General features: G+C 34.3%; 1 protein-coding gene across 1 annotated transcript in view; it reads left to right on the forward strand.

Annotated features, from left to right (window-relative positions):
• The window catches only part of LOC120338788 (5-hydroxytryptamine receptor 1A-beta-like), a 28,914-nt gene extending 15,252 nt beyond the window's left edge, over positions 1–13,662 (forward strand). The window contains exons 5-10 of the mRNA XM_039406739.2: positions 2,017–2,114; positions 6,032–6,105; positions 7,659–7,825; positions 10,245–10,969; positions 11,455–11,644; positions 12,843–13,662. Of these exons, the coding sequence (XP_039262673.2) occupies positions 2,017–2,114; positions 6,032–6,105; positions 7,659–7,825; positions 10,245–10,969; positions 11,455–11,644; positions 12,843–13,067 (1,479 nt within the window). The 3' untranslated portion in view covers positions 13,068–13,662. The remainder of the gene's footprint in view (positions 1–2,016; positions 2,115–6,031; positions 6,106–7,658; positions 7,826–10,244; positions 10,970–11,454; positions 11,645–12,842) is intronic.
• Positions 13,663–14,733: the final 1,071 nt, after the last annotated feature.

The raw sequence follows: 14,733 nt of genomic DNA on the forward strand, positions 1-14,733 counted from the left end.
ATTTGGTTGTCATTGACACTTTTGGCGACCACTTACATGTGTTTGGAATGATGGGAGTGAAATAGAAAACCCTCAAATTAAATCGATATCTGACTAAGTGCACTTCAACTTGATAAATCGTTTTTAAATAACGATCGTATGAAGGACTATAGGTAAAAAGTGGTTCGCCTGGCAGTCGGTGAATCCAGCTTTTTCAAATCAAAATATTCAAGGTTTAAAGCTCTGCTCTGCCTTTGTGTGGGATGTTCAACAAGTCGGGGGCAGCTCACTGCTTATACACACAGCCACAACATTAAATGAATCCCTAATGGATTTTAAGTTATAATTTCTGTTATAATCTGGGTAGTTTCACTCATGATAAATTACCCGTTCAGACTACTCGTTTCACAAGCGTAATTTCACGATTTATGAGACCAAAATTACTATCCAAAATGAGCGCATTTTGCGGTTATGTTTGGACTGTTTTATTATCGGTTAGTTATCAGCATATATAGAATTTTCGGTGCTCACGTAGTATTCGTACTAAAATGGCGCACAACCTGAACATAGTATGTGTACCAGGTTAGTGTTAGTACCAGGTTAGCAGGTTGTGCGCCATCTTGGTACGAATATTACGGGAGCGCCATCTAACTTGTGAGCGCAACAGCCCATAAATTAATTTGAAGATTAGTATAAGTAAGTATTTATAATTCAACATCAAAATCTGTCATGTTGTGTAAAGCGTTCAAAAACACGAATACTTATATTACAAAATATTTAGTATTAATATTTTTACAATCTAACTTGTGAACGCATCAGCACATAAAGTATTTGCAGATTAGCGTGGGTAATATAATTCAACATAAAAAATGTCTACGATTCACAAAGAATGCAGATCACCAACCAAATTTAGGACTAATTGATACAATTCAACGTGTTTTTTCGGGTCAGGACTGCGTATAGCTGGGTTGTATAAAAAAACAATATTTTTTGTTTTACAACGATAATCCACAAGACAGACAGACAGACGAAAATGTCCCATATGGTTTGTTTTACGAAAACAAGAAAATTCACGGCCCGCCTTCGAAGAAAAACGTGGCGCAGGCTTGCAATGCAATAAACAAGATCTGAGCCTATTTTCCTAGCATGAGTAATTTTCCCCTGGGTAGAAAGTGGTTTTCATTTCGTAACTACAAAGATGAAATTTGGGGAAATAACAAAAAATCGATTTTTGTGAGATATGGTGCTTTCTTTTTTTAATATTATGTTATTATTTTTCGACATTTCCTGCTGAATTATTTGCAATGTATGCCATTGTTTATTGTCATTTTCACAGAATTTCGTCACGTCTTATTCGCCTGGGACACACATACGTAATGGCTAATAGTAATATCGGTTCGACTAATGGTTTTTACCTTTGGTCATTTAAGGAGAAAATATTATTTTATTAATTCTTTTACCGGTACTTTTTGATGAGTTTTATCGATTTTCAAAGCCCGCGTAAATTGCTTTTATTTCCATCGCTCCTTTTTGACACAAAATCGAGCTCGATCATTTTTAAATCGAAGAAAAATGTAAAGTCAAATATTGTTGTAAAATATTTTCTAAGAAATACTAATTAGAAAGACGGAAAAATTTAATTTTGGTAGCGCAACTTTGCAAATTCGAGTTTAATAAATTTGTTTAGCGGAAGAGGGGAAAAAGTCAAGAGTTGGTACATAACGCTATCAGCTAATTAAAGACTTTTTAAACTTACTACTATTTGTATAGTATATTAAGCAACTATCTGGGCATCTCAGTAATCTGTGAAATACTGATTTATATTGAATCACCTATGTGTGACCATGGTACACACATATTTTTATCATTTTTTTTCTAAGATAAAAGGGGGGGGGGTAAACATTGGGTTTGAACGCCAGTAGATAATTGAAACTCCTAAAAAAATTGAGCCCGATGCGCTAACCATTATTCTTTTGCTTAGCTGGTGAATGAATTCAGATGATCTTTTGCTGAAAATATGTCTTTTTCTTTTTGTAGACAATACCAGAAGATATCAGTGAAGTCGTCAATACCAATTTTTCAATAAAGACGAACGCTGTAGCTAATCTACCGGGATTACCAACCAGATATATCAGGTCAGTATATTTCAGTCTTCTAATGTAAAAATTAATATAAAGGGGTATCAATTTTCAAAGTTAAAAGGTGTATTGCAAAATTGAATGATTGGTAAATTTAAGTAAATTTATTAGGTTCACAACAACTGTATTTTATAAGATATATAGGCACCTTATGAAAGATTTCACGGTATATAGGTAAAATAAACTTGTTAATTGCGAAAATCGTTACAAATTTACGATTTTGATTGTTTTAGAAATTTTTAATTACAATTCAAAAACTACAAATAACAATTCAATTACGTTATGCCTTAAAAGCAAGATTGTTATTTTCAGTTTGTACTACTTTGTAATCACAATTTTAGAGACAGAGTACGCCTCTCAACAAAATCATACAATATGTACCATCATAACATATTTTCCAAGCTTTGGAAATATTTTAAATTATTATTAACACTCTGCGTGCAATACTACTTTGTGGTCAAGTTCCGGTTTGAGGTCAAAGTACAACCAATAACATGGCGTGACTTCGTTTGGAGATTGAAGCGGCACGAAATCATTTAAAATATCTACAATGAGAATGTTATCTTCTCATTGTTATGTTAGAGCCACATGGTCTTGTAACAATTCAAATAAATAAATACAACATCAGGCACTTGAAATAATATAAATGTTTTGACGACACGGGGTAGCCTTCCACTTCACATACCTATATATGGCCCGTTTTGTTTTTGTAGATTGTGGCGCCATACCTAAGCTTTGAGAGATCCTATCGTAAGCCCCTATCCTTTTTCTCTGTGGTCTTTTTATTGGTTTTGTGGCGAATATGTCACGTTAACGCCAATCGTTGTTCAAATTATTACTTCATCTATCAGAATAATAAATTGCTTCTCAGAGTTAAAAGATTTGACTTTCTAGTCATAGTAGTTTTTTACATCGATTCTGCTAGACTCTGATAAGGTTTAGGAATTAGGTTTCAAAGAAAATCAAATAATCTCTTTGTTCACACAATTATTCTAACGTAAATATAAACTCAATGCTCAACACGCTTAGTTTGTGTAAATTGCGTAGGCTGCTCTGTCCCTAAAAGAGCATTCCCGTACAGTATGTGTACCAGGTTAGGGTTAGGTCATAATTTTATTTCTATTTTCCTTATTTTAATACTATCACGAGTTCGGGTACTGTCTGCGTTAGCCAAGTGAATATACCCCTGCCCATACGTTTCAGTCCCTTTACACAACTTGATGTAAAATAGGCGAACGAAATTAGTTACCTCCATATTGGTTCACACACTTCTGTAGCGCCCCAAAAAGGTTGCTATGGTACTATGTGATTTACATGCATTTTCTAGTGTGGCTTGTAATCTACATCCACTGGCAATACAAATGCTAATCATCAGCGAACAACAATATCACACCATATCTTTTTTATTCTATTTCTTGACTTCGGTTAGTTTGGTATATATTAACCAAAAACAACTTTAGTTTCAAACACATTAATATTTTGTGTAGTGTTTTACATGTATTACAATAGTATACAGATCACATAATACCAATGTATCAGAAAAGTCCTTTCAAGAAACAATGCAGGTGCTTACATGTTGAAGAATGCGTGTTTCATAAAAACCCAAGCACTTGAAGATGGTTTTATTTTGAAAATATGAGATATGGTTCAAATAAATATCAATAATTTTTGGACTTGAACAATTGAGTCTTGAGTTAATTTGTATGTTGCGATTTGTAGATGAAGTATAATCTACATGTAGAAACTGCCACCAGAGTTGGATGGTACCTATCAGTGAATTTTATGCAAGTGTTGTTACAGTATTCATGTCAGTTTTTAGTTTCTGTTGCATTAGCAAGTACTTTACAACACATTACACGATTCTCTTGCTTTTGTTTTTATTAAACATTACTTACTGGGTAAAGGCTTCATCGGATAATTGATACTTGACGAATGTGACGTAGAAAAACATGTTATGATTCTTCGCATATTCAAGATGGAAATAAAAATTAATTGACATCTTCCGCATAAGATTAGTCATTCTACCACGCATACCAGGAAGTAACGTCCCGAAGTATTATCAAGCATTTTCGGACTGCGACCCTGCAAAAATATTTTAAAAAGTCGCGGCACTCTAACCACAAAACTAATTTAAATCCTTTATTTTGCGAACTGCAATGCTATGAATGTACTTGTTTGTGATAGTAGATAAGATTGAAAAGAGATTCCGATGGAGATTTAACGATATTAATTTCTAAATTCGTTCTAAGATATATCAGTGGAGTATCTGGACTCTTTCACTTTGTTGGCAACATTTCATATTGATGACGTCAATCTTGGTGACGTAATGATAACAGATTACTATATTCTTGTACGCGATTGTCAGTTTTAACAAAATAAACCACGTCGTGTTTCATTCCCAAATGTATTGAAAATTTTCAAAGTAGATATACAATATAGCGTCATAAAAAGTTGTAAGGTTTTGAATATTTCGTACATTTACTGGAGTATTTTTGTTTTTCTTGTGAAATTGTTGAGCGCCAAGAATTTCTACACTCCTAAAACTTTTCTTAAAAATTTCACAAAGGTTATACGTTCTACTGAATTTTCAGTGAAAACCTTGGTTTGTTTTGTCACGGTGCATACGACATAATACATACTTCATGCCGCATTGAAATTCTGAATTCCTTACATCTCACCGATGAGGATTAACTGAAGTTGATCTATTGGGTGCACGAAAACAAAGTTTCTTTTCTAGGTTTCAAATAAGAGATTAAACACGCTCGTGTATGGAAGAAACTATTCTAAAATTAAATCTTATCGTGAATGTTTTTTCTTTAAAACACTAGGTCAGGGTGGTCCAAACCCAGGCCACCGCGGCGTCATTATCTGTGGCCCGCGTCGCCTTTGCTGAAGGGTAATCAAAAAATCACATTTGGTGTTGTTTCGTCTTAAAAATAATTACAGAATCTCATCGACATCCTGCTACATCCCTAATGTCACTTAATTGACTAGTGTCACGGCTTGCTGAAGCAACTAGCGAAGTTGCATAGTGTGCTTGGGTATTCCAAATTGTTCACTGGTTTAGATCTTTTTGGTTGAGAATATATTCCAACAGTTATAATAACTAAATATTAATGTTATGACCTGAGAATATAATTCCTTCGAGTGATTTTCTGCAACCAGCCTAAACAGTATTAGAAAGTATGCTTCTATTCTGTCAGTAAAATTAGTAATTACGCTTTTGTACCTTACATTTAGTAAAATTTGATAATCAATCAATCTGCAGTTATGGCAAATATAATCTTAAACGGCATTTTGCTATCATGTTAGCAACAAGCATTTTCAAGTTTTGAGGGGTTTTGCATTGAGAACCCAATCGATGTTTGAGAGCACTTACATTTGCGGGAGCACTTTCTCCGTTGTGAAGAATTTGAGATCTTACACTAAATGTAGATATAGAAAAACTTTTGTATGTTTCAGTGATTTTTCAGGCGTATTTTGCATGTTTTAGATTGATAAATGACAAATAATGATTTATTGTTTGCACAATAAAAGTGGTTGTTTTGTATTGCCCAGTTTACCTATTTCTGACACTATCGTGGCCCGCGAACAATGAAAAAATAAATTTGTGGCCCGCGAAGGCGACATCCTTGGACCACCCTGCACTAGGTCACAAGGAACATATTTCAGAGAGAAAATAAGTTATATGCGTAGCATCCTAGATTACTGAAACTTTTGGGCACAATCATACACAAACAGAAGTTCAAGGGTTAAAGAAGTTCTTATTCATTTTCGTGAAATAATTAAATTAATTAAGGAATCTATGAATTCAGTTTATTTTTAGGCCACTCTTTGCAATAATATTATGTATTGTGCTCAAAAATTGATGTCTAGAAATTTGACTATTTTAATTAACCAATATTTCATTTTAGAATTCTGCTGAACGAGTCCAACATCGACAAAGTATCTAGTACGTCAGTGGAAATATTTGGGGAACTCATTCATGGTAAATAGTTTTTATTGATTTTCCATTAAGCATAACGCCCGAACTATTCTGTCACTTTTAATTTCGTCACTAGAAAAACAGGAGAAAAACCGTGTATTATTAATACTTGTAACTAATTTCCTTCAGTAAAAGTACAAGAAAATTATTCGCAATTGAACTCGAGTAACTATCGTGTCGGAAGTTTGTAATAAATTCTACGCGTTTATATTAGGTGTTCCCAAGTACCTGTTTCGATGTTAATATAATCGTGTTTGTTTTTATAAGTTCGTTCACTGTTGATTTTGGAACTCTCATATTGTATTTATTTATACAAGTGTAATATGTAACCACTATCAACAGCCGCTGAATTATTACAACAACTTTTCATCATTGTTACCTTGTGCCTAAGACGTAGATAATAGGCTTTTGTGGTTAGGTATCACGAATTTAATCCCGAGTAAAATAGTATTTTGACAAGAATGGTCATTTAATGTTTATTAACTCTGTACTGAACATATTTTGACGGGTGGTTCTTTTGCACAAACGTTCTTCCCAAACATGGGCCTTAGGAACTCCTCACATCGGTGGAGAGATTCATTTTATTTCCGAAATGGAAAAATATTTCTGGATGAATGAATATTATTCTCTTTGTCGCACACGTTCATAAATTCAATTTTCTATACAACGCTCTACTACGAACAAGGCGTTGTACAAGCAACCACCGATAGATAAGAAGCTACTGGACGGATAGGGATTTTTCTAGTTCGGCATTCCCTACCCTATTTCTCAGAATTTGAATAAAGCGGGGGGTTTGGGGTTTGAACTCAAGATATTTGATTAGTGATGCCATTTTATAGTCACTCCAAAGATCTAGTTGTGCCCTCACAAATGTTCAAACTTAAAACTTACGGAAAGCAAATTTTTTTCACTTCCAAATTCCACTCATTTGTTTTATTTTTTAATAATAAAACCGAACTATTCCTCTTCCAGACTTTTATTCAATTCTCTTCACATTTCCATATGGCATTAGCACGCAATCAAATTATTCCCCATAAGTCAAAATCCATTAGCATTTTTCAAGTCGGACGTGACAATATACATTTTTGGAAAATGGCAAAAACCTTTTTCGTTATTTTGATACGTCATTCGTACTGTGTTAAAATAATATTTGACAGATATTGAAATACCTTAAATGAGTTCTTGACAGAATTGAACTTCACTTACTGAACAACATGGGGGTGATATATATGCAGCTTAGTAATCTGTTATTGTTGTTCAAACAAAACCATATTTTCTGTTTATTCACTGGACCAATGTTTTTCAAATATTTTTATAGTTAAACTCACAAGTATATCTTTCTATGAATCTATGAAATTTATTTGTTTTTGAAATTATTATGACTTTTTAGAGCCTTTTGTTTTACCTCAAATTTTGCTAATTTCAAAAAGTTGATTCACCAATGTTGGTTTTTTCCCACCGATCGATTTTGGAGAGCGACATTTGGCCTGTATAATAAATTAATTTTATTTCTACCTGAATGACTGAAATTAAAATTGGAACACTTTTGTTAACAGGAAAGACATGCTTAATTAGCCAAGAAGTCTGGTTCACTATTTATTCAACAGTCGTTTCATTTTATATTCCTCTTGCTGTGATGTTATGCATGTATTATAAAATATATTTGGAAGCATCTCGTTTTAAAGCACGTCAAAGAGCAAGATCGAAAAGTTTAAGCGATCAGGTATCGTTCATTATAATTATTAAATATTCTGTACTTGCTTCGTGTCCTCATTTTTAAATCAATATCACATGTGTACTTGCTGAAATCAATTACTGAGACGCGCCATGATGGTCTGTTGTAATATTTTCTATATTGTTTTACGAGTTACAAAATTATATGGAATATGCCGAGTCGGAAAATTGTAACAGAGTTGGGCCTATGTGTATCAGTAGCCATGCCGTTAGAGCGATATTGGATAATAACGAGAATACGCCATAAGAATGCGCGAAACGCAACGCTATATTGACCATACTGCCTTGTTTTTTTTTCATATAAAATCGATGTTCTTTCAATCCATTCATCAGTTAAAGAAATTAATCTTATTTCAGGAATTTGCATGAGTTGACTAAATCGATTTTATTCTATTATATCAGTTATAGATCCCTACCGTAATTCCGATTTGTCCATTGTACTGGACGAGTTTACTGGCCCAAACTATGATGTTGAAAAAAAAAGTAAAATGACTTTGAGCAATTGAGATACTCAATATACGTTGTAACTTTGGTCATACGCCAAATTTTTCTAAAATAAAACCAACGCCACATTGCCTCCATTTTTCACTGTTATGTATGAGTTATCGTTCTTATAATTACCCCTTCCATATTTTTAATACACCTGCTATGAATCATCTATCCGCACCACATAATTTTGAGCGCAAAAACAACACACTTCAATAGTAATCCTAAAAGTAAATGAGCTGGAAGTGTTTCGAAATTTTGATCTCCGAATGTAATGAAAAGTTGCTCGTTCAAACATTGTCCGCGATTAGTTTTTAGCACGTCAAAAATTCGTTTATACTCTATGTACAATCTTTTCAAATTTTTCAGTAATTATTTATGGAAATGTCGCCTATCAAGAGTTATTCTTATATATGTTTTCAAATATATAAAGCACTCATGAGTGCTCAAAATCTCCGGAAAGGGGCCACGAGCCATAAAAGGTTGGAAACCATAATCAGGACTCCCCCAGACCAGTGGTTTTATTACAAAATTCTGCTCGTTTCATGAAAACTTTACCCTCAGGTGGATTTTCTATTGGTCAATTTTGCAGACCCAGTTATCAACAAATGTATAGTGTATGCTTAGCTGGCATATACCACCACCATCTTCGTGTAAATAATAGCAATGTTCTCTTGTTAAATAGGTTATTGGGTGACCCAATGAACTCTACGACAAATAGGATTTTTAATTTGTAAAATATTATTATCGTAGAATAATCCCCAGCTGAATATAATCTCTTGTTTTCGTCAGTCGGCGTCTAATTGGATAAACTAAACTTGACAGATGTGATATTGTCTAATATTGTTTGACTAAGTGCCCGTTTCTAAGTTCCCGCAATGATTAGTATGATTACCGGAGTGCTTCCACATAGACTTCGTGTCGAATAAAGGTTTCAGAAAAAGATATCTTAATTACTGGAAAAAAAAAATTATAACCAATCGCCGTGCAACCCGCGATTTTACCGTTTTACTCTTGTGTTGGGAACGGGGATTTTGCACCCATTTTTCAGTATCGGGTTGGTGCTGTTATAATGAACGATTCCGCTACTGTTGGCCCCAGAAGGAGTCTCTCTATACTTGACCATTGTAAAAATGTTTTTCGTAAGTTGGCGCCCAGAAACCTGGGGTCTCCTGAAGTACGCGCCCTCAGGTACTTCTAGTGGGCGTAGCATAACAATTTTTGCATATAATATTCCTAACCTCCACCTGAGTACGTCACCCAAAAATTATTAGGTATGAACTCACTAACGCCAGCGATCTCTCTCTTATCGGTATCTTTACGACGAGAAAACGAAAGAGATAGCTTGCTCGATTTCGGATGATTGTCTGCGCGTTATAGACGACCATCTGAATACTTCGGAAGGCCTTATTACGTCACTGCGACTTCGCAGTGATGTAATTTTCGGATGCCGTTGTCAGGTGGGGGTTAGGACGGAGATATGCAAAAACAGTTAAGCCAGGCCAACTAGAAGAAGTTCTTGTGGACCTGTACTTCAGGAGATCCCAAACCTGTGTACATGTTCATGAGCATCATTTTGATTCAAAATAATGTACAATATGCCATATTAAAGTACTGGCAGCTAGTTTTATCCCAGTAGTTCATCACAGCTGTTTTGCTACTAATTTTCGTTTGTTATTCAGCTATTTGATTTATACATAACTTACGAAAGGAAAAAAATGAAAATGTTTGAAACCATACTTGAAAATCTGTCTTACTGTAAACATGGTCTGTGCGGTTCCATAAGTTTCAATTATTACATCAAGGTTAACCTATGACTGATATATCATTGTTACGGAAATGAACAAGGAAATCGATGCTTGAGGAAACATCGATTTCACAAACCATCCAATTTACTATTAACTATACTGTATTATTTTCAGCCACATTCTCTGCTATCACAATCGTTGCGCCGGAAATGTGACATAATATCAGACGAATCCACTACAGACCTATTGGATTATGGCATTCAGAGTTATGATACACCGGACAGTAGTCCATATCGATCACCACCTAATAACCATGAGATGAATTGCGTTTTGAATAACAGTAACGATACAGCCAAATGCAAGATCGGTGAACACGATATAAAATCACCAATTACGTCTCGAGACGACGTTTTTAATTCATCAACGTTACCAAATAAACATTTACTAAATCCTGAAATTGCAAATGGAAAAAGACAGTCTGTGAGTGACAGTCATATCAATAATAAAACTATACTGTGCAATAACGGAACGATGTCTACATGCAAACGTACATCGAGTTTAATGCCGATTGAAATAAACGGCAACGCTTTGCCGAACGGTAAACAATTTAGTAGTATGAGAAAAAGTTCTTCGTGGTGCAAAACCTTACATTATTCCGCCGCGTCTGTGAATCAAATGGACGCAAAATCGGTTGCCAATAATGTAATGAGCAATGGACGACCACAAGATCCCTTATCAAATGATAATAGACATTTTGAAAGTTTCAAAAATCAGCGTTCGAATTCTATAAGACAAAGTTTCAAAGGACATTCTTTGCGTAGAAAATCAAGTAGTATTTTATCTGGAAGACGATCAACACGTAACGGCAGTTTTCTATCCTCAACCAGAAGATCAAGAAGGTGAGCCGTTAATGATAGACTAGAGTAAGAAAATCTTAGAAATATCAACAGAGGCAACTGTTTTCAAGACGAGTTTATAACTGGCTTTTCGAGCCTGACCAAAGTATGTCATCATGACGAGTTGACGGGACGGTTGATTTCGGGATTACCTTCAATACACACCACTCTACCTAGGGTACCGTAAATTGGGTAGGCAATGCTGATCCGAAAATATTTCTGTTCATACAAAAACAGTTTCCTCTCCTATCAGTGGCCTTTGATTAAGAATATTTTTCATGAAAAAAACGCATATCTTCCTGAAAATGTGGTACAATTTCTGTATAAATTAGGAAAATTTCGCAATTAAAATTTAACTTACAACATTTTTCTGTATCTGCTGGCCATTGGTCGCAATTTAGTTTTCAGCCATGGTTGAGATACCACGATTGTTGGCAGCAAAATATCGCAGAAGTTTTTTTTTATCTAGTTATTTTTTTTAATTTCAGAGGAAGCATCATACGACGTGTTTCGTCTACAACATCACGTGATAGATTACGCAATGCAAAAGCAATTCGTACTCTTGGTATTATTGTTGCTGTTTTTACATTTTGTTGGCTGCCATTCTTCATATTAACTTTTATACGACCGTTTGTGTGCGAGCATCCGGAATCAAAAGACTGTTTTCCACTATGGCTGGTAAGATAAATAACCTACCTAATGGTCGGTTATTTCATTCCTTCTTTGTGATACGATGGTTTCACTGTATACGAATTTGCCATAACACAGCAAAATGGAACTTTTGGTTATTTATTTCGCTAATAAAGCTGAGCTAATTCGGAAAGCCTCGACTTAAAAAAAATGTGTTGGTATCACACGTAATTATCTTCACTTTGCACTTTTTCCCCCAAATTTAAAATTTTCTGCTCCATCTTATGTGAGCGCCATTCAACCCATGCCTCAATCTGATAACCTAACTCCTATCGTAAAAGCTTAATCAGTCACGTTATTATTTATTCATGCGTGAGATTCTGGCAATATACTAACTTATGAAAATTGTTCATGGGCCATATTATAAATTATTACGTTGTTTGCCTTTGAATAAATAGCCACTAATATAATTGAAGAGCTACATGATTTCGTTGTACCTTATCAACCTGCTTCAAAATAGCCCACCATATTTATCATCAGTTTGGATACAATTTAGTTGTAGAATATCTAGTAGAGTTTATACCCGATACGGTTACTAACAATATAATATGTTGTCTAGCACCGTGATTTTCAACCCCATTTTAAACCGCGGAACACTTTTATATCACAAGTATTTTCAGAAATAATCGTTTTTAGGAGTCTGTTTTTTTTTTCAAATATCTATCCACCGTAACAAGAGTAATTGGTAAACGTACGGTTCGCGTTGTGATATCGTTGGCCAACTGCCCAATACTGGCAAATGTTAAAGATAAATTAAATTTTTGCTATGATGTCATAAAAACTCGCATTTAGCGGATATTCGCATTGTTGCTTTTTATTATCACAAACAACCGACCCGTCTTAACGCCAAATAAGTGATCTTTGATTCTTAATTTGTATTATTTTATTTCATAAAATGTGCCATTCAAAAAAAAAATGAAGCAGTAATTTGGCCCGGAACACCCTAAGGCCTTTTACGGAACATTGTCTGAAAACATTCGTCCAGCTAGACAAAAGTCTTCATCACGTAAGGTGCTACTGAATATAAAAGGACCGATTTCTTACATGTGTGGCATATAGCCCACTAAATCGATAACACGCCTTAATTCCAATTTTTTTTTATAATTAAATAACCCCTAATTACCCCCTTCTTCTCACGGAACAGGGTACATGAATATATTTTAACTATTTTTCTCCTATTCCTCAGGTACGGCTGGTGTTATGGCTGGGCTATCTTAACAGCGCTCTCAATCCCATTATATACGTTGGATTCTCTCCAGATCTTCGTGAAACTTTTCGATTTCTTATTTGTTGTAAATGTACAAACGTTGACAGAAGACTGGCTCAAAATGAACTCAAACAAGCGATAGAAGAAGAACGAAAGGGCTCTTTACTAACTGAAAGACAAGATTTGATTGCGCCTGTTTCATGATTTATAATATTCATACCAGCCTAAACGACACAGAAGAAATAACAAATGCTTAAAACGTGTGTCATCAAAAAAATTTAGAGAAATTCTAAATATAAAACATCACTTATTTTCTGTAATAGGTGAATTCGATGAAACGTCTTTTCAATATAATTCAGTGAATTTACTCCAGTGATTCAAATTAGTTATTAGATTGCTGTTTACCAAGTGATCCTAACAGTGTTACATTGTAGTTCAGACGGTCAGTCTGCAAAATCTATAAATTGAACTTTTTTGCACATTCTAAAAAACGTTTTGTTCAATTTATTTATTGACTCAATTGTTGTTTTATTTCGATTTATTCTTTAGTATATTCTTCCTATTTTACCAAAAAAGTTTCTTCCAATTCGTCCATTTTTTTTGATATTTCATTGTGCGCGATAACAGTAAGAACATCAGTTTCAAAATTTATAAAGTTCGTTATTTTGGTTTTATTATTTTTTGAAGGCTTTGTTCTTCCATGCTAAATGTCCATCTTTTAATTGCACTCGTTTATATATTAACGGAACAAAAATAAAACTGTGATCTTTTTTCATAAGATTATGTAATGAAAGTTCCTTTCTGACATTTTTTGTTGTGATTTTTCAGAATATTTCAACAGGTTTAAGCAATTTATCGTAGCGTAGACTAAGTATATTGTCTTGCTATATATTATCGTATGCTGGCATATCAGGTTTGAGACACAAAACCTGACTTGCCTGGTATTTTACAATACTCATCACCTCATGTAAGTTATTAGGTAGGATATCTCGAACCAAGAAAAGTTATACGTTTGTACAAAGCCATTTTCAGGTGACCTCACAAAATAGGACCCCTAAATTCCTTAATTATTCCAACAAAAATCTATTCAATACTTGAACTTCTGTTTGTGCATGAATATATCAAAAAGTTTCAACAATCTAGTACGCATTGCACAAAATTTAGGTTTTCTCTAGAATATGTTCCAAATGACTTAGGATTACGCCACAATGAAATATTGCAAGACAGAGATTACTTGTTATGATGTCACATCTTACCCAATTTCGAAAAGTAATTCTCATATATATATTTATATTTTAAACCACACAAAGGATCAGCATATTACAGCTCTGGTTAATATCGTCAATACCAAAAAATAAATAACATTTACCAAGGTATCGTTTTGGATTATCTGGTCGATATAGTCCAAAGTAAATATGAAAACAGAGTAATAATAGCCTTCCAGGAGATACTTCAAGTACTGGCAAATTAGGCGATCGTGGTCAGAGAGAATAGTAATTTTGTGACAATTACGATTCAACTGAACGGCCGATAGGCCATCTTCGCGTTTAGGATTTTTATGGATGATTTTATCATTAGCATGAAGTCGTAGACCTAGCCAGGCCAACATTTTTATAAATGCAATTTTGCGGCATTTGCAGTAAGATATAAATTCATACGCCTTTTTCCAAGACCATTTTGCTCTCTTCTTAAACGATTTACTGAAAACTGGACATTTCCTGGCTTGCTATTAATAATCCTTTCACCAAGTGAAGCAAACGAGAAAGATGGAAATGCTCGATAGATGAAATCAGTGGCTACTTTCATCTGGCTTTGTTCGGAGCAAAAGGCATGGGAAATTTTTGATGAAGTATTAGAAAATTGTGAATGT

Source organism: Styela clava, chromosome 9, assembly GCF_964204865.1.
Source record: "Styela clava chromosome 9, kaStyClav1.hap1.2, whole genome shotgun sequence".
NCBI classification, from domain to species: Eukaryota; Metazoa; Chordata; class Ascidiacea; order Stolidobranchia; family Styelidae; genus Styela; species Styela clava.